This window comes from Puma concolor, chromosome B1 (assembly GCF_028749965.1).
Source record: "Puma concolor isolate L17-30 chromosome B1, mPumCon1.1.hap2, whole genome shotgun sequence".
Classification (NCBI taxonomy): Eukaryota; Metazoa; Chordata; class Mammalia; order Carnivora; family Felidae; genus Puma; species Puma concolor.
Window position 1 is genome coordinate 36086932 of NC_141670.1, and position 20043 is coordinate 36106974.

The 20043-nt window shown below is 53.5% G+C and overlaps 2 protein-coding genes across 5 annotated transcripts in view; both read right to left on the bottom strand.

Moving 5' to 3' along the window:
* Positions 1-15993, bottom strand: part of BMP1 (bone morphogenetic protein 1) — a 43935-nt gene extending 27942 nt beyond the window's left edge. The window contains exons 1-8 of one of the 3 annotated variants that reach the window (XM_086703485.1): positions 15691-15990; positions 8309-8422; positions 6048-6212; positions 5741-5858; positions 5258-5436; positions 4357-4462; positions 2775-2899; positions 2094-2209 (exon numbers count right to left, since the gene is read on the bottom strand). In XM_086703485.1, coding sequence (XP_086559611.1) covers positions 2094-2209; positions 2775-2899; positions 4357-4462; positions 5258-5436; positions 5741-5858; positions 6048-6212; positions 8309-8422; positions 15691-15844 — 1077 coding nt within the window. In that variant the 5' untranslated portion in view covers positions 15845-15990. Of the gene's footprint in view, positions 1-2093; positions 2210-2774; positions 2900-4356; positions 4463-5257; positions 5474-5740; positions 5859-6047; positions 6213-8308; positions 8423-15690 lie in introns of those variants that run through there. The other 2 variants (XM_086703487.1, XM_086703486.1) reach the window with 2 other exon arrangements.
* An 847-nt stretch (positions 15994-16840) lies between these two features.
* Positions 16841-19605, bottom strand: SFTPC (surfactant protein C). Of its 2 annotated transcripts, XM_086703489.1 has the most exons (7): positions 19451-19605; positions 18589-18747; positions 18137-18259; positions 17772-17882; positions 17520-17603; positions 17248-17395; positions 16841-17047 (listed from the first exon to the last, which is right to left on the bottom strand). In XM_086703489.1, the coding sequence occupies exons 1-6, from the start codon at positions 19517-19519 to the stop codon at positions 17258-17260; spliced, it is 684 nt and encodes a 227-aa protein (XP_086559615.1). In that variant the 5' UTR covers positions 19520-19605; the 3' UTR covers positions 16841-17047; positions 17248-17257. The 2 variants fall into 2 exon arrangements, with proteins under 2 accessions (XP_086559615.1, XP_025788884.1); XM_025933099.2 differs by lacking the exon at positions 17520-17603.
* Between the last annotated feature and the right edge of the window lie 438 nt (positions 19606-20043).

A 20043-nucleotide genomic window follows, 5' to 3' on the forward strand; every position in this document is an offset into this window, starting at 1 on the left:
GCTGAGCAAACTTCTTGAACAGGAAAAAAAGCAACGCTCTACCCTACTCTGTGTTCCTCAGGGGCTGGGGACTCTCTCATGCATCTCTCTGTCCCCAATGCCGGGTATGTAGTGAGCACACAGGTCTCTGGAAGGGCACTTTAGCAATTGTTGATGTGGGACAGGGTTTAGAATTCACAGTATTGCAATCATGGACTTTTGTGTCATAATCTTTGGGCAAGTTACTTAATTTTTCCAAGTTTGTTCTCTCATATGCAGAATGGGGACAACATTAGCACCCGGCCTAGAATGTTGTTGTGTTAATTATAAGACATAACACATAAAGAATTTAACACATGCCTGGCCAATCATGTGCTCAATAATATCAGTTGTTTTTATTGTTATTTGCTGTGAGATTTCCAAAAGCGGAAGTTGTGGAGACCTTTGGCAGAGAGATAAAGGAAGCCAGAGAATGGTCAGAACAAGACAGCAAAAAGGACAGCAATTTTTAAATTAGATTCAGAACAAGAAAAAGAACAAGGAAGGGATGGGTTCACTTTAAAAAAATTTTTTTTTTAATGTTTGTTTTTGATAGACAGAGAGAGACAGAGCATGAGCAGGGGAGGAGCAGAGAGCGAGGGAGACATAGAATCCAATCTGAAGCAGGATCCAGGCTCTGAGCTGTCAGCACAGAGACCGATGCAGGGCTCGAACCCACAAACTGTGAGATCATGACCTGAGCCAAAGTCGGATGTTTAACTGACTGAGCCACCTAGGGTGGGTTCACTTTTGAGGGAGGGTGACAGAATGTTAACTGAGAGAGATGACGGAATTACTCAACCCTCAATAAAAGACTACCACAAATGAGAATGATCTTCAAATTGCAAAAAGTAAAAGAAGCATAGTTTGGAAAGGGAATAGAAACTCATTCATATTGGAGGGGAGTCAGTGAGCACCTCTTTAAATTGGCTGTTGCCTCTAGGCTCAAAAATGACATCAGAGGACATTCAAATAACTTACAGATGTGATCAGTGTCTGTAATCTCGAAAACTCAGAACAAAAGCTTTGCCAGTTTCCAAAAGGGGTGTGTGTGTGTGTGTGTGTGTGTGTGTGTGTGTGTGTGTGCGCGCGCGCGCACGCGCGCGCGTGCGCGTGTGTATTGGAAGAGGGGTTTGGAGTGAATCCTGGGAATCACAACCCACTAAGTTGAATGTCAATCCCCAAATAAACAGATAGCCTGCTACCCTTTAGAAAAGAGACACTTGATTATTAGGAGCTGGTTCAGGTTCACTTAAAATAAAGCACATCAGACAAATGTCATTTCCTTTTTAAAAGGTGTTTCACCAACTGGTGGAACAGTGGCTTTGATTTGGTAAGGCAATCCATCTATATATTCAGCATTTATGAGCTGTTTCCTATGCCAGGGATATAAAGGTGACAAATTCGTGGTCGGAGAAGCTCACTTCGCAGTCAACAAGGTGATGACTCATGGCTGGATGGTAGCGTAGCAAGTGGTATCATAGCCAGTGGAATAAATCTGCCCAAAGTCTGCAGATGAACAGTGTCAGCTCAGAGAGGGAACCTGGCTCTGCTTTGATTCATGTCATGTTCAATGTTTCAATCAAAGACCAGTTTCAGAAGACCCGGAAAAGACATGCTTATCAAATGAGCTCAGGACAGAGTAAGAGAGATGGCACCTGCTGAATGGTGGAATTCAGATTCCAAATGGTCTTGAGAGCTGTTGGAATGAACAACGTGACCAGTAATAAAATCTAGTCAAGCTCAAGACTGCACGAGTACATTAAGTACCATATTCCAATCAAGAGGAATAGAGTCTTAAAGTTGACTATTGGGAACAATAAAAATGCACGGAAGGACACTGAAGGTAAAGGAGTGAGTGAGAGGTCCAGATACCACAGGAAAACCCTGTGGATAGATCTGAGAAGACCTTGGAAAAGTGCCTCTCGAGTAGTAAGTCAGCCCCTCCTCAAGGTAGTGCTCCATCGTTCTTGTGCAGTGAATGGGTCTACATTTCCCAGGTGGGTCATTCACAGCCACAATCAACTACGCTCTCTTACTCTGGGGTCCTGGCAGAGGAGGGGACGCTCAGTTACCTTCTCTCCAGGTGTGACTGAGATACGCCATACGCAGTGCATGTGGGCGGAGTAGCCATTGGGGTACTCAGGGGAAGAGAAGTTGCCTGTGCTGTCTTGTAGGGTCTCTCCACAAGCTGTCAGAGAAAGGAAATGACTGAACTGCTGGCTGCAGATGCTCAATGCCCCCAACCTCCTGGCTTCCCATGCCCTGAACTCTGGCATCACTCAGGGGAGAGAAGAGCGGCTAAGCAGAGGAAGGAGTCTGGGGTGGTCCTGTCCCTTTAAGATCCACTCCGTGCTCTTTACACATAAGCCCACACCATTGGACCTATTTGGCCTAGTGCTGCAGGATGCCCTGCTGTCCAGGCAACATGGCTTCCAGAGCTAAGGTCAAAGCTCCTTTGGTGGGCCTCACTCTACCTCCGTCCCTGAGAATTGCTCTGCTAGTCCCCTTTACTGCTCCTACTGTCCTATTCTCCCAGACCCTCCAAAGGTACATGGCTCAGTATCTCACCTGATCCCCTCACCACCTGATCCCAGCCCCAGTTTGGTTCCTTAACTTGAACACTGCCCCTGCCTGGGTACCTCCACCCCTACCACCAGGCAGCTGCTGGCCTTCTCTAAGACTTACAGCCTTAACCTCCTCAGCCCCAGGCCCTGCCCTCCACCCTTCCCTGGTCCATCCCTCCCTGCCCTGACCTGGGCACTTGTAGAGCTTGCGGGCCTGGGCGATGTCCCCCTTGCTGAGCCGGGTCCTTTGGCCAATGGGAGGTTTCACCCCATTGACCTCGTACTTGGGAACAATGGTGTCCAGGAAGATGCCCCTGAAGAGGAAAAGTCCGATCTGGGTGAGAGTCTGATGGAGGGAGGGGTGGTGTGCCTGTGTGTACACAAGGTCACGACCCTGCCAGAGCCCAGACATTCCTCAGTAGGGTCAGGAACGGGTGGAGATTGCTCACCCTGTCATTATGCTGCCCACTGACCAGCAGCCACCCTGCTCCGTGGCAGCCACACTGCTGGAGCCTGGGGGAGCCCCAGGAATACGCTGGGAGGTCAGGGACACAGGCTCCACATGCCCTGGGAACCTAGTGGTGTTCTGGCTCAGTCTAGGTCCAACCCCCAGCCTCAGGAGAGCTTGGGACCCCTAGCGACCATGTCTCTAGCCTCACCAAGCCTCTGCTTCTGTGGCCCCTCATGCTCGTTCGGCCGTGACTGAACTTCTCCCAGGACTACCAAGGCCAGTGCTTCATTTTGCTGGCACGGATTGCTTTTGACAAGTTCCACCGTGGTCAGACCACACAACTCCGGATCCATCCATGTCTCCTGTCCCCCCTGCCCAGTTCCTGCCTGCTAAGTCCTGGGTGTTTCCATCTGGGAGGAGCAGGACGAAGGGAAACAGGCGGCCCTCTGCCTCCCCAGGGTCCCTGACTCACACCCAGCTGGGTGGAACTCAGCAGGGGGTGGGGTGGGATGTGGTGGGAAATGTCCAGGGGAGGTCTGTGGCTGTGGGGGGCAGGATGACCTCACCACCCTTCCTTGGTCTCTGTTCCCTCAGGTCTGGAGGCAGGGAGACTGAGGAGGGGCACTGTGCGTGGGACAGAGCAGGACTGCAGACAGAGGATAAGGAAAGAGCCAGGCATGGGAAAGGCCAGGCTTGGAAGGGGAGCCTGTAAAGGAGCAGGGAGGGGCTGTTTCCCACACTCTGCTAAGGAGAAGCTGCCGGTGCAGAGGCTGGGCCACTACCTCTGGGGGTTCCGGTCATGATTTCGGGGAATGTGGGCCCCCAGGAGGAGTGTGTGCGCTTGTAAGCAGAGGAAAGGGCTAGTTCAGGGCAGTAGCCAGCCTTTGTGCAAATTAGCCGGTTCCAAAAAGGCAAACTGATTACAAAGGATGCCCCCAATTAGAAAAATGTGTCCTCTTTTGGCTGACAGATGAGGGAAAAGCTCAGCTCCCTTGGCTGATACAGTTCTGAGCCACAGCATATACATATGTGTCAGGCAAAATGGCTGGACTTCAGCCTCCTGAGCCAGGTATCCCAGGGGTCCACAGTACTAGGCTTCGTGCGTCCAGGCCCTGCCATGGACCCACAATGGAAGAGGACAGCAGGGCAGGCAGCATCCATGGGTCCTCAGCTCGGGAGCTGGGGCCACCCAGAAGCCCACTCTCCCCCTTGGTGACTGCCCCAGCAGGGCAGCCCAGTGCAAAGTGAGAGGCCCAAAGAGAACGCCCTACAGAAGGCAGGATTAGGCTGCCCCAGAGGAGGCCAGGCCCCATCTCTCACCTGGAGAATGTGTTCCGGGCATAGTGCATGATACTGTCAAAATCATAGGTCTCCCCTAGGGACTCCACTTCCTGGAGCTCCATCTTCAAGAAGTTATACTCCTGCCCTGCGAAGACCAGGAAAAAGGTGTGGGGGGTGGGAGGGGTGGGTCTGTGTGCCACACAGTGCCACTTTTTCAGGGTGGGGAGTGGGGCCCCTCAGGTACTCGAGAGGTGCCCCCCTACCTGAGGGTCCAGGGAGCAGCCAAGGGAAGTCTGGGGGGGTAGGGGCGGGTCTCTAGAAGAGTCGGTCCAGCAGAGGGGCAGGGTCAACGAGGACTGGCTGGAGGGAAGGCTCAGAGAGTATGGGAAGGAAGCACCCATTTCTAGAACCACAGGGAGATGAAAGCAGGGAAGAGCAGAGGAGGCCTGGGGAGGGAGGAAGGAAGCAGGAAGGGAGGGGAGAGGGGGTAGCCAGGAGAAACAAGAGAAAAAAAAAACCCTTAGAGGGGAGAACAGGCAGAGGGCAGAAGACTGGGCAAAAGTGAAGAGAAAGGCTGAGGTGGCATGGGGGATGGGCCAACTCCCCCCTCCCCCCCTCCCTCCAAGGCCAGCTGGGCTCTGGGCTGCTCTGGAAGGCCTGCATGTCCAGGACCAGGACCTCTCCCAGCCCCCCAAACAGCTCCACAACTGATGTTCTGTCTCTGAGCTGCTACTGGCAGGAAGCAGATGCCTCAGGGGCAGGGTCTGGACCAACCTGGGCCCTGGGCAAGGGCTGCCACAACACTGAGCTGACCACAAGCTATGGCTCCAGGAAGCAGCTCCCACCCCTACTAGAGGCCCCGGAGTGGTTGGGGCGGCGGGGGGAGGGGGGGGGCGGGCAGGTGTGGCACACAGCTAGGCACTCAGGCCAAGGTGCGTACCTGGCTGGATGTTTTCACGCACGATAGAGACATGGCGGTCCCGGTCTGGCCGCGTGTGCTCGTGCCAGAAGCCAATGACGTGGCCCAGCTCATGGACAACAATGCCGAACTTGTCACAGTTCTTGCCGATGGAGATGGCCTGTGGGCCTCCACCGCGGCGACCCACGTAGGAGCAGCACCTGGAGGGCGGGGCCAGCTCAGGGGGGCGGTCCCGAGCTGGGGGAGTGCATCCACTCAGGGGCCGGGCGAGGCTGCCAGGAGGGTGAGGGAGTGAGGTACAGGGGAGGGGCCTGAGCGTGGGATGCCCAGGCTGTGTTCAGGGGTCATAGACACACCAGGGGGCAGCTCCTGGGAAGATGCCCGATGGCAGGAGTGGGGACAGATGATGTAGGATCGTGCCCAGATGGGGCAGCAGTAGTGCCCAGAGCAGAATGTGGACTGGGGTGATGGCCGAGGGTGCAGTGCCCAGGGGCCCCTGCTCACCCGCAGGGTCGATAGGTGAATACAATATAGCTGTCCTCATCAGTGCGCTCCAGGAAGGTGACACAGGTATGCTTCTCCCAGTGCCTCATGGCTTGCCGGAAGACTGCCCTCTGACTGCCTGCCAGGATGAAGGGGGCCAGGCTGCCACAGTGTCCAGGTGGGCCCACCTCAACCCACTGCCAGAATGTCAGCCTCTTGTTGGACAGATAGGCAGAGGACACCACTCATACCACTACACATGACAAGGCTGCCCCAAGGCTAGGCCCCGATGCAGGCTGCTCCCTCGGCCCCACAACATCATGCTCACCAGTGAAGTTTCCCCCAATGACAAAGGGGATGACCCCATCAGGCCACACACGCTCTGGTCTGGATGTGGCTGCCCGCCGGCTCCGGGACCTGCTTCTCCATCTCCCACGGTTTCTCCTCTGTGGCTGCCCACTGGTGCTCTGGCAGTTGGGGGTAGAAGAGTTTCCTGGTGTTGGGAGAGGAAGACACTGGTAGCAAGTGAAGGAATAGGAGTACGGGGAAACATTATACTCTATCCGCATTTTGGGGGGATTCCATACCTGTCCACTCACTAAAATTTATTTGTAACCCCCAAACCAATAACCTTAGCTCTTTCACGGTCAATCACTGACACGCACAGGACAGTGAAAAACATGAGTCACCCCCATACCCAACCGAGGTTGAACAAGGTGACACTTTGCCTTCTTGGTTCAGCTCTCAGAATGTAAATAAGCATCTTTTTCATAGTCTGTTTAGTGCCACATTTTTTTTTTTTTTGTATGTGGGGACTTTTTATTGGTGATTTTGCTGTTTAAAATGACCCCCTTCTGCCCTGATAGTACAGAGGCACCAGACCACTGTCCAGCGTTCCTAAGTGCAAGAAGGATCTGATGTGCCCTATGGAGAAAATACACGTGTGTTAATATGCTTTGTCGAGCCCCTAAGTTACAGTCCTGTTGGCTATAGCTCAAAGTTAATGAATCTACTGTGTATTAAATAAGGGGTCTTTAAACAGAAACATACGTAAGACAGGGTTACATACTGATCAGTTGGTGAGAATGTTGTGACAAGAGGCTTGCAGGGACCTAACCCTGTATTTCTCCTAGGAGTGATGACTGACTCAGTATTTGTTAATTCAGTGTTCACAGTGACTTTATAGAACAAAGTTATTCCATAACTCTATTCATAACTACCACAGATAGCAAGAATGGACTAAAACTGAAAAAGAGAACAATGGTGTACTAATTTCCTAGGAACTATAGGGGACTTGAGACCAGGAAATGTTGACTTCTCATCTAATAAAACTTCCTCCTTGTGGAGCATATAGAGCTTGACGTCTTTAAGTGTTCCCAAATATATGTTCTCATTTGACACAGTAGCTCTCTGGGATGCACTGTGCAAGTGTCACTGTGTATTATTCGACAGATAAGGAAACTAAAGCCAAAGATTTGCCCAAAGTCACCTAGTGAGTTAGTGGCAGGCCCACATGCTCCAGTTCCTCCATTCTGCTTGAACCATGTCTGCTGGTCCCCTCTCAGGCCAAGTAAGCCTTGCTAGTCATCAGGCCACCATGTTCCCCTCCAATGCCAGCTCCTCTCTGGGAAGTTTGACCTTTACTCCATGGCTGCCCATGCCAAGATCCTCTCTCATGCTGGACAAGACAACCACCAGAGTGTGTGCAGAATGGGCTCTGGATAAGAATCCCTATCCTTTGTCAGTGGGAGGGCTCCCTGTGGGCAGCACCATGTTCCTGAGCAGTGACAAAGCTGGACAGAACTAAACCAGCCCAGGCACTCATTCTTCCTATTCTCTCACCCATTCATAAGTGCCAGGTGGGTTGCTAGGTGCTTGGGCCACACCTAGGGATAAGAAGGACCCGTCCCTGACCTTAAAGAGCTTTGAGTCCAGTTGGGGAGATAGACATATAAAAAAAATCATTGAAATATGGTTCCATGAGTGAGACACTAATACGGTAAACAGAGAGCAGACAGAGCACAGAAAATGGATGGATAACCATGCCTGGGGGATGATCAGAGAAGATTTCATCAGAGAAGCTCTTGAGATGGGCTTTGAAGGAAGTATAAAAGCTTGCAAAGTGGGAGCATGAGGAGAAGCTGGGAGGGATTGGGGTGTTGAGCAAAGAGCATCAGATTTGGAGTGAGAAGGCTTGGGTTCCTGTCCCAGCACTGCCACTGACCAGCTATGTGATCTTGAATGAGTCATGTTATCTCCATGAGTCTTAGTTTCTGGATCTGCAATGCAGGACTTGTCCTACATCTACCTTTGAAGGTGGTTGGGGAAAGGTTAGATAATGCTGGTGAAAGTACTTTGTAAACTGTAAGCAAAAAGAATGTCAGTTCTTTGCTCCTGGGTATGTCTATACTTGCTGCTCCTCTGGGGAAGGGACAAAGATATCCCAAGGGAACATAAGCCATTATGCTGGGTTCAAGCTCATAGCCTCTGTCCTGAGAGGGCCTGGTTGGGAAACAGGGAGGTTGCTTGTTTCTCTAATTCTGGAACCCATTTCTGGGACATAGAAGGGCCCGCCTGTACCCAGAGTACCTGTAGTTTTGATGGAAGACCTGTGGGTTGCACGCTGCCTGAGGTCCTCAGCCTGCTGCACCTGGAAGGCCCTCAGGTCCTCCTCATCCAGGGCGATGTCCCCAAGGAAGGCAGCTAGAGAGAAAAGACGAGGCCTGGGAAGTTAATCCTCCTACCCAGCACTGACAGTTCCAACCCCATGGGTACCACCCCTACCCCCATAGCAACATCAGTCTTCAAATGCCTTCTGAGGAAGGGGGTCATAGGGGACTGGATTTGAGGATCCCGGGGGAGACTCGTGCTCACTTCTAAGTTGGGAATCTAGCAAAGCTGATACACGTTCCCTACCAGAGGAAGACACGATCATGTCACTTTTCCCATCGCTCTGTGGCAAATATTTAGTAAGCCAGGTACCACTCGAGTTATTAGCAAGACAGAAGAGGTTCCTGCTTGGAATACCTGGGTGACTCAGTCGGTTAAGCATTTGACTCTTGATTTGGCTCAGGTCGTGACCTCATGATGGTCGTGAGATCGAGCCCCGAACTGACAACAAGGAGCCTGCTTGGGATTCTCTCTTTCTCTCTCTCTGCCCCTCCCCTGCTTGTGTTCTCTCCCTCTCTTCTTCTTCTTCTTCTCTCTCTCTCTCTCAAAATAAATAAATAAACTTAAAAAAAAAGAGGTCCCTGCTCACATAGAGCTAACCTTCAACAATACATAACTAAATAAACACTGAACTCAAGAATTCCAGACAGTGATGAATGCTATGAAGAAAACAGAAGGGGGTGAGATGATAGAGCATCTACTCTGTGGGCCCATAACCTTGGCACTGCTCCGAGCCTATGGTATTCACACAAGTGCCGTTTCAATTAAATTGAGGGGAGGCCGTGAACAAAAATTGGAGCAGATAGGCCTATTAGGGAAACCAGGACACTTAATGGGAGCTGCCCAGCTAGGAGGAAAAAGTTTAACGGTTTTCAAGCGATTCCTATTCTGAGTCTCAGGGTCTCCTCTCTGGAGGAAGAAAGGCCTGGGGGAATAGAGCCCCCTGAATAGGCATTTTGATTTCTGGACCTAGGGAGAGATGTTTCTGGAGAGATGAGCTAAACAATCTGCCTGCCTTTGGAAAAGCTGGGAGCAAGAGGAAGCTGAGTGCTCTGGAAGGAGCTCAGAGGCGAGCTTCATGCTGAGCTGGGCTGGGGAGGCGGGAGGGTGAGCTGGATGGAGGTGGGGCGCAGAGCAGCTTCCCTGAAGCTCCACCCATGGCAACATCTGCTTCTCATCCTGAGTGCTACACAGGCCTGGCGGCAGCATTACACAAATTATTTTAACCTTGAGGCCTTGCACACAGGTTTCTCCTCCCCAGATGGCCCGCTGGGTGGACACACACACACACTTCATCACACAGAGAATCAGCCACATGGGTTAGTGATCCTACAGACATTTGGTGACATCCACAGCCATGCCCTCAAACACAGAGCTATGTGAGTCACAGAGATGCCCCCTCCCCCAGCAGCGCCCACACCACCCTTGTAGGTAGAAGGCACTCCAGAACATTTATTCGAGTGAAGTATCACATCAATAGTCTTTAGGCCTGCAAACACATGCCCATAGATATGTACTCTGATGGGACCTTCACCTGGATCAACAGAACGTGGGAGTCCCTCTAGCAGTTATCTAGGCCAGCCTTCCATTTTACAGATATGGAAACTGAGGCTCAGAAGGGAAATGGTCTCCCACACTGCTAGTCATTGGAGAGGCTGGATTCATAACCCAGGCCTCCTGATTCCTAGTCTGGCATTCACTGCACTCAAGTTCATTACCTCTGTGGAGCCATATACACAAAGATAGACACTCACTCAGACACACGCATCCACACACAAAAATACAGTCATAAACCACGTGTTCTAAAAAAACACACATGCACAAGCTCCAACACACACACAAACTAACTGCAAGCTCCAAACCCATGAAGCCAATGATGGTAGCAATAATGACACCTTATGTTAATGTCGAAATCAATGTTGTGCTTCCTAGTTGACAAAGTGCTTTCTCATTAACGGATTCACTTAATCCTGGCCCACTCGGCACGTGCCCATTAAGCCACACTCCATCTCTGCATTTGCCTGGGTGTGTACAATTACAAATTGCTGGAGAGAGAACCGAGTGGCTAGATTCCAGCCCACCTCCCCAACTTTAGTGATTAGAACACTTGGGCTTAAGAAAGGAAATGAGTTGCCCAAGGTCACCAGGTGGTAACTGGCCCAGAATCTCTTCCACCACACGAGCAATATTCTTTTCTGTAAAATGTCGCCCTTGGTGGCCTTGGCTCAGGAACTGGTGGGACAGCAACAGAAGATATTTCTTAGCTGACATGCAAAGATCATAGGATCAGAGGGACACTCCAAGGAGGCAGTGATGGCTTCCTGCACGCCAACATTCAGACAGGTACACTCATGCCACATGAATAACTCCACACCTTTGCACAGACACAAGTACCTCCAAGCTCACGTGCCCGTGGGCATTATCATATACACATGTGGCTGGATATTTAGACTCGTCTCTGCACACAGCAGCAAAAAGCAAAGTCTTTGTAGTTAGACCTGTCTTTGAATCCTAGCTTGGCTAATATTAGCTGACATGTCATATAAGCTCTACCAAACCTCAATTTTCTCCTACATAAAAAGAAGCTAACAACGGAATCTGTCTCCTAGAATTACTGCATGAAATAAGGCATGTAAATAAAGCACCTAGCACAGAGTATGGAGCACAGTAAGTACCCACTAAATGACTACTGTTAATATTACTCCAATAACAGCCCCATAAGCTCATAATCTGCTCTCTACTTTCCAAGGGCACATTGGTTCACCCACATTGGCCTCCCAGCTGAGGGAAGCCCTGGAGTGCTCAGAAGTAGAACCTCAAATTCCAAGTACAGAGGCCACAGAACTGTGCTGGCCTGTGAAACCAGGACAGTGGGGGAAGGGAGCAGGGAGCAGGGCAAGTGGAAGGCAGGAAGGCCCTAGGCTGGCCGCAGAGCTCTTCTGCAGAGCCGGAGTCCTGTGGTGGGGATGTCATGACTGAAGAATGTGTGGGAACAGAGTGGGGGTGGGGAGACATGGGGTGGGCAGGAGAGCCTTCTGGCCAGGAGCTGAGCCTGAAGGCCCTGCCCATTTGGGATTCCCTCATGGGGAAGCTAGGGAATCTGGATGCTGGAAAGTCCAGGACACCTCCCCCCTAACCCTTACCCGGAAGGAAGCCCTGAGGTCAGGGTCAGAGTAGTAGTTGTTTTCAACACAGGATCAAAAGTTTGTTTTGTTTTCCGGCTGTAAACCAGCCAGGAGCAATCGTGGCTGCTCCATTGCCAGGCTGGGAGCAGGAGAGGAAAAAGAGTGAGGTGGACCTCATATGCCCATCCTGTAGGTAGGCCTCTTGACTCCAGAGTCTCCTCCCCACAGGGTGTTGCAAGGCATCCCCTTCTGGGGAGAGGGAGAGGACCCTCACTGGTGTGATGGAGCCCCAATGTCATGTGTACCAGGTATACGCATGTCCTATCACATAAATGCAAGCTTCTAGCTGGGGAGAACATACTTAATCACAGCTGTATGCTTATATACAGGTGTGTATTTGCATGCATCCTTACATGTACTCAGGAGTACCCATATGCACAGTTGAAGAGACTTGCTCATAAAGCAGAGGTGCACCCATAAATGTGCCCAAACACCATCCTTACTACTTCCCTGTGTAAGCCGTAGTGTGTTCAAACATACAAATAATTGCATGTGCACATTTCACAGGCCATACCCCCAAAAGGAGAAGGGTGACCTTAAAAATGGATGGGGGGTGCAGACAGAGAGAAAGAGACAGAGAGATTAACTGATTCCTCTGGATACCCTTAGGAAGTCCTTAGTGGCCTGAGTGACACATTCTACTCTCTCCCTGTCCTCCCCTAATATCTTCTCCCCAGATCTCTAGAGAAACTAGAATTCTTGAGAGTTCCTTCTTCTGGGGAGTCCCATGGTTCCCCTCCATCTGGAGCCCAGGGAGACTGTCTTTTCCTCCTCCCTTGGGGCACCTAAAAGAGAAGGTGACTCAGGGAGCAGGGGCATAGGTGGGTGGGTGACTCATTCAGAGTGTCTGGAGGGGGAATGTGGTCTGGCAAGAGAAGGGATTGCTTCTCAACTTCCGGAGCTTGTGACCTACTCCTCTAAGGCCCCTTGAAGTCCAAATCTGGGCCACAAGGCCCTGGGCTGAGGAGAGTGATAAGGGTTGGTAAGCTACCCCCATACCTCACCTCCTAAAAGCAAACCTCTGGGATGCAAGTTGAGGTAAAAGGAAGGTCCTCACTGGTTCAAGGGTAGTCCCTACGTGTTTCTCTGCTTATGGGAGCAACCATGTCCCAATTCCTGCCTCCTGGGTCTCTCCCAGAGTCCTGAGGGTCATGGCCAAGTCTCCTGGGGCACCAAACAGAGCTGGGAATCTCAGGGAAGGACCCCTCCCCCCTTGATGGTTTGGCATCCTAACATACAAGAAGTCAGGGCTGACTTGCAATCTCCCTGGGCAAGGGGGAGAGAATGAGAGAGACAGAGAGACAGAGTTCATATTTGCATTTGACAGCCTGCACACCAGAGTGCAAGCTTGGTGGGACCAGCAATCAGCACACACATAGGCCAATTTGGCTTCCCGCCTATTGTTCTGGTGTTGCCCAGAAGATCCAGGAAACTCTCCAGGGTATCAAGGGTCTTAATTTTTCCTTACTTCTCTCAATTTTGCCCTAACTCTGACAGTAACTGCAAGACGTAATCTCAAATGAAGGGGCCTGGTTATCCTGAAAAGATCACAGGTGAGCCAGGGGAGTGAACAGGGCTTTCATTCTTGGTTCTCTGTGTGCAAGGAGGAGAAAAGGAGAGAGATGGACAGGGTCGAGGGAGAAGAGGGAAGCAGACATATCAGGTGCATCCAAAGGAGGTAAATCCAGGTACACCTACCACCAGAGCTCAGAGAGGGCAAGAAGACACAGCAACATAGAGAAAAGAGCCTAGGGACCTAAGGCTTGAGGGTTGTCAGTGTGGGGTCTTAGGGAGTCAGGGCAGAGGTACGCAAGGCTGCACTAGTCACACCCAAGAGGGAAGCCTGATCTGACCCTGAATCTTGGCCTTGTCAGGCTTTCGGGCCCTCTCGGCCACCCCCCAGGCCTGGCCCAGCTCCCCACCAGCCTCACTTCACCCTGGTGCAGAGCTTTCTCCAGAGCCCTTGTTTGAAGTTCCAACTCAGCCAGCCCCACCCTAGCATGAAATCCGAGACTGGGGATAGAGCCCTCAGCCTCCTGCTGCCTCTTCCAAAAATCACTCCAATTCCAACCAGGAGTGAAATACATCAGAGTGACTTCCTACCCATTCTTTAAGGCCTTGCCTCCTGCATGAGGACCCCCCCCCCTCCAACCTTCCCAGCCTGCTGTGATCACTGTTTCTCTGCCACCGTCACCACTGGGACTGCAGAGGGACAAGAGGCTCCTTGAGCCTTTAAGTCCTTTCCTTCCAAGGTGGCACATAACGCATTGTGGTTTGTGCTGTTGTTTACACGTCTTGTGCGCCTGCTGGACTGGAAGCTCACTGAGGGCAAGGGCCATGTCTTACACTTTTCTGTATCTCCCACAACATCAAGCCTAGGGCCAGGCACATATTAGCATTCAGTACATGTAGACCAGTAGAATAAACAAGTAATACAAGGACAGAGACAGGGAGAACACTTCCTTTTCCTGAAAACCAAGCCCATTCCTCAGAAAAAATAATGAAATGAGAGTGTGAGGCACAGAACACAGGGGAGTAGGCAGCAAACATTTATTAAGTGCTTACTGTGTGTTAATCTCTAATAAGTGTTTTATATATGTTCTCATATTTAATCCTTACCACCAACTCTACAGAGAGACATATTATCAGTTCCATTTTACAGGTGAGAAAAGCCAAGTTCAGAGATGATAATTAACATCCGCCAGGCAGTAGAGCTAATGAGCTGTGGGTCCAGGATTGACAGCTTAGGTCGGCCTGCCTTCAAAGGCCAAGCTCTATCTGCTTAGCCTCATGCCCACCCCAAGCCCAGGGAGAAAGATGATGGCTAATGTCTGGGTCACCCACAATCCAGAGGGGGTGGAGAAGAAGGGCTGAGAGATTTGGCTTCTGCTCCTCCCACTGGAAGAAGGGTCTCCTACTTTGCAGCTTAGTGTGATCCATTCACCCAAAGTGGGGAGCCCAGGGTTAGGACTAGAGTGACCCAACCTCTTATGCCACATACAGGCACTCCTAGAACCTTAGGGACTGTGCCACTGCCCCTGGCCCTGGCTATTTGGAGACAGGCTGAAATCAGAGGCAGGAAGTTGAGGAAAGGTTCTGACATCTTATGCCCTGTGTGTTCTCTTGTCCCAGGCAGCCTGTTCAGGGTCATCTGATTAGGCAAACAGCCTGTGTGCCTGGCCATCTGGTCACTCCAGGGGCAGGACCCCTCTGGGCCCAGCAGGAGTGAAGGGGTTACTTGGGGTCTTCATGGACAAAGAACACACACACGCAAACACACACTCCAGGGCCCTGACCTCAGCTAATTAGCCTCCAGTGTCTGTGGACTGAGAGAGCTGATATACAGTATTTGAGTTCTCTGTGTTTTTCTCCTTTCCACCCTAACTTGGCCTTGTTAGGTCTCTCTGGCACATAAGGGCAGAGGTAATTCCCCCTCCCTGGCTGGCTTCTCTAACTTTGACAGCTGTCTCCTCTGTTCCAGAAGGTTGCTGTGTTTGGTGGGGTGACACATGGGATACCCAGGGAGCATGGTTTCAGAGGATCCCTTGAAAGACTTTCTTCTTTCTCTTGGCTGGGTGGGGGCCTCAGGAGACTTGCTGCTCAGAGATGCAGGCCTCCCGCACCCCCTGGGCAGACAGATGTGCAGCCTGGGGGCAGCCCAGACAGGCTGGAAAACACCAATGTCCTGGAGCTTGAGATGGGGGAGAAGGGAAAAGTGCACGCGCGCGCACACACACACACACACACACACACACACACACACACACGGGAGTTTGGCCAGAAAAGTTTCCTGCAGGAGGAAAAGCCTCCTTGGCCGCAGGTTTCTCCCTGGACCCAAAGAGCTTTCCCCAGGAATCCTCTGGGAAGAGGAGGCAGCGGCAGCAGCTTCCACAAATAGCAGCAAAACTTCAGTCCTAAAAGTCCCCCAAACTTCCCCCTCCCTCTCTCCCTCTTTCTTTTGTTCCCCACTGCATTGCCAACCAGGCAGCTCCCGGCTTCCCACACTGGACTGTCCTCCCCCAACCCCAAACCCTAAGCAGCCCGCGCCTCCCCGCCGGGCCTGCTCGCTCCCCGGCCCCGGCGCCCCTGCCGGTCGGCGGGGTGGGGGGCGCCTACCCGCCTTGCAGGGGTCTTTGTAGTTGACGGGCTCCGAGTCCTCCTCCTCCCCCAGGTCATAGGTGTAGTCGGCCAAGTCCAGTGGCCCGCCCGGGCGCGCGAGCAGCAGCAGCCAGAGCAGCAGCGGCAGCGGCAGGCGGGCCACGCCGGGCATGCTGGAGGGCGCGGCGGCGGCGGTGGCGGCGGGCGCGGTGGCGGCGGCGGGTCGCGCCCGGACGCGGGAGCCGGCGAGAGGGGAAGCGGAGGACTGGCGGCGAGGGGAGGGCGCTCCCCTCCGCTCGCCCGCGCGCTCCCTCCCCGCGCTACCCACCCCCCCCCCTCAAGCGTCTCTACCTCTCCCCCTTCCCTGTCCTCGCCCCCCTCCTTCCTGTCTCCCGCCCCCTCTCCTGCGCGGCTCCTCGGCTCTCTCCCCGAGCCTCCAGCCTTCTCCGCTCCTTTCCCTTTTTTCCCTCTTTCCTTCTCTCCTCCCTCCCTCCCCCCCCCCCCTTTTTAGGGAAATGAGCTCGCTGGAGGGCGGGTTTTCGCCTGGAGCTCGGCCTCCCTCGGGTCCCGGACAGCGCTCTGCCGGGTCGGGCCGCGAGCCAGCCGGGGGCGGGGACCGCGGAGAGCCGGCCCGCCCCGGGAGGGGGCTCGGCCGCCCGGGGCGCGGGGTGGCGGGGCCGGGGAGGGGGCGCCGGGCCTCGGGGTGCCCGGCCGACGGCCGCTCCCGCGAGGTGCCCTCTAGTGGCGGCTGGTCCCGTGGGCGCCGGGCCCGAGCCCCGTCCCGGGCAGCGGGACACGCTGTCAGGTCTCTCCCGGGCTTCAGCTCGCCTCTGCCTCCTCGGTCTCTGACTGCGTTTCTCCTCCCGCCTCTCTCGGTCTCTGCCTTTTTCGGACCCTAGCTCTCTCCCATCGCGGTCCCTGTCTCTCTAGTTCAGTCTTTCGGTGTCTGGCTGTCTCTGTCTCTCTCCCTCCCTCGGGAGACACCACTGGGGGGCGCCTCGAGCCCGTAGATTGCCTAGTCCCCTCGCCACTGCCCCCCGCCCCCGCATCGCTCCTGGACGAAGTGGGAAGGGGAAACCCCCATTGCTTCCCCAAGGTCCTACCCTTCCCCTGACCCACCCACCAAGAGCGGGAGCGAGAGGGTGTGGGAGATAGAAAAGGCTCACCCTTCGTTTTTCAATCGGGTTGCTTTATTCTTTCATGGTAGTAGCCCCCTGGCCCCAGGAGCATCTCCGCTGCCCGTTCCCACCTCTCCCCACAGCTCCCATTTCTCCAGCACCAGTCCCTATGGTGTGGGCAGGAGCAGCTTCCTGCGTCTCTGCAAAAGACCCTTTTCTCATGGATCTTTCCTGTCCATTTGGGGTTTCCACAGGCCCTGAGAAGCAAAGAAACACTGTTTATTATGAGAGGGAGAGAGACTGGGGGGAGGTATCTATGAACCTTCCCTCCCCTGAGCTCCCTAGATGACCTGGCTTCAGTGGATCCTCCCTGTTGCTTGGTCAGCTGACATGGGGAGGTGGCCCAAGCCTTCCTGGGCCACAGCTGCTCAGTGCCCTGGCAGTCACACCTGCTCACCTGAGGGGTTCTAGATGTAGTAGAGGGGCACCTCGCCACACAGGGTGCTCACAGTGGTGCCCAGGAAGTCCAGGTCCACAGAGGATGCTGAGCCAGCATCACGGACCTCCTCCTGGCCCAGCTTAGAGGTAGACACTGCAGGCTTGACCTGGAAAGAGCACCTGATTTTGAGCCTGGGAACTGAGTTTTTGTTCCACCTGTGGCCCTTATTGTGGGACCTCAGGCATGTGAGACCATCTCTCTGAGCCTCCTAAAAGCCTTGGTTTCCTTACCAGTAAAGAGGGGGCTGTGCTGGAGTCAGAAGCCCCCAAGTGGTGAGGCTCAGCTGAGCCCAGCAGCTTGGCATCAGGGCGGGGCTGGGGAATAGGAGGGAAGGTGTGACACAGGTGAGTCTGGAGAGGGGCACTCACCTGGCAGCCCACAAGGAGCAGCGCTCTATAGGTGACAAATAGCTGTTATCTCAAATGCTCCTCCGAGCAGCCCTGGGAGGGAGACAACTTATTCCTCCTCACTCACACACCCACCTGGAAGTTCCGGAACTTTCTGGTGAGAGCCTCAAGACTTGGGATGTTCTCTGGAGCCATCTTCATGATGTAGCAACAGGTTCCTGGGGCTGGCTTATAGGCAATCAGGAGCTGAGGACAGAAACCCCAGGGTTCATTCAGAAAGGCCCTGCCTTACTCACTCCCTAACCCTGATCCTGGGCTATCTCCCTCTAGGTTAGGCACCGAAGGCAGTCATATTGGAATCTGGGGATCAGCCTGGGCAAGCAAAAGAGCTAGGGGCTGGGGAGAGATGGATATGCATGAAATGGCACAGCTGGGTGGGTCTAGCAAAGTCTCGTCACTGGCCCCCCGTCCCCAGCATCAGGCGGTCCAGGTATACCCACCCGCTGGTAGTCATACACTACAATGCCAGTGGAGCCGATGGAGAAGGTGGCAGTGGTACCCACACGCTCACTCAGGGCCAGGCGCTGCTGGGCTTCTGGTCCCCCAATGCTCATCTCTAGGACCTGGGGGAGGGCATAGGGTGGACTGACATTTCTCTTTCCCCACTCATCCCTTTGGCACCCATGTCCACTCTCAGCCCTCTTTACTCAAATGCAATCCCTTCTTCCCTGATAGCTCAGAGAGCCTGGAAAGAACAGGCTGCCATACCAGCAACAGGCCTGGTGCAAAAACCCAAGCCCGATTTGCCACCAGGTGCTTCTGTCCTTTATTGAGGCACCCTTGCCTCCTCCCCTCCGGTCCCCTTGGACCATTCATTGTCTACCCAGCCCATTCAGCCCCTCTGTTTGGCATGTCCTGTGTCCACTGCCCACTCCATCCCAGGCCTGCTCACCATCTCGGTGTGTTTCTGGCTCATGTGAAGACCCATTAGCAGGGCCCCTACAATCACCACGACCACAAGGACTACCACCACGACGACGATGAGGAGGCGTTTGAGGTTCACAGGGCAGCAGGGGATGCTGAACCGGCCCCGGGGGGCTGCTGAGTAGTCCTGACATGGTGAGGCAGGCAGGGAGATAGGTGTGAGATCATGAAGTTGGCCCTTCTTCTCCCTGCACAAGCTGGATACCCTCCCACAGCTGGACACCAATACTATGGACATGCAGAAGAGGGTGAGATCAGAGAAGGCTTCTTGGAAGAGGTGGCCTGGATTCCAACAGAAATGCTTAGACGTGAAGTCTAGCATGAAGAGACCCAAGAGACTCTGCTTTGCTAGTCTCATCTGCTGTTTCCTCCAGACCCCTGGCACCCCGGCCATGCCCAGTCCCTCTCTGTTCCCCCAAATAATCCACAATCTCTCACACCTCCCCGCCTTTACACGTACTACCCCCTTCTTCCTACAATGTCTGCCTCTTCCACCTAGTGAGCTCCTACCTATTTTTCCAGAGCCAGTTCAAATGTCATTTTCTCTGCAAAGCTTCCTGTGACTTCCCAAGTAGTGGCTGCTTACACAGCGCTCTCTATAGCCCTTTCTACTGACCACTGTGGTGGCTCTCAGCCCCTCACATTGGAATTATTGGCTGCCACGTCTGTCTCCCCGAAGGACTGTGCCTTGGTGGTTGGTGTCCCTGCCCTAACTTAGCACAGTCATGGGTTAGTTTAATGAATGAATTTGGATGAGGAAACAGTCTCAGAGAGGTTGGATGAAGCAGGGCCCAGCTCACACACACATATACACACACGGTCACACTCACCGGCGGGCTCTCAATCAAAACCTCCTTGCTGCCCACATCCATCTTGCTGCAGACGCCTTCCCCTCTCATCCCCCAAGTGTGACTAGCATCTTATATGTGCTAGAAGGGAGAGGGGACAGAGGTGAAGGATCCAGGCCCCTTCTGCCAGCCAAGCCCTTGACCTTGAAGCCTGTTTGTTCCTGGCCCTCCAGAACTGATGTCCGGAGAAGCCAGCTGCAAGAGCGCCTAAGGGCTCTTGGCCGTGGCACATGAGTCCTCTCAGCCCGGGCAAGAGCGAAGCTGGGCACACTGAGCAAATTTGCCCTTGGGCAATCTGCACCTCTCACTGTGGGTGTCTTCCTGGCATTGGCCGCCTTTCTTGCTGGCACCTGCCCCTGCAGTCTTGTGGCTTTCCCTGTTCTTCTGCCAGCTTGAACCTCTCAGGCAGCCAGGGGTCTAACCCAATGGGGAGTCCACCACATTTCCCAACAGAATTTCTCTCATGCATAGGGATGAGCTCCAGGAACAGGAATGAGGAGGCAGTGCCTATGGACCCAGAAAGGCAATGCTGAAGGCAGGTTGTGCTTTGGCATCCCTTGTGGGGGTCCATATAT

Excerpts from the sequence above, each read along its gene's own strand:
- SFTPC (XM_086703489.1), bottom strand. The coding sequence starts at position 19,519 with ATGAGAGGGGAAGGCGTCTGCAGCAAGATGGATGTGGGCAGCAAGGAG. Across the intron at positions 18,260-18,588 it reads GCCAGAAACACACCGAGATG|GTCCTAGAGATGAGCATTGG; the intron begins GTGAGCAGGCCT and ends GCCCTCCCCCAG. Across the intron at positions 17,396-17,519 it reads GCACAGCCCCCTCTTTACTG|GTCAAGCCTGCAGTGTCTAC; the intron begins GTAAGGAAACCA and ends TGCTCTTTCCAG.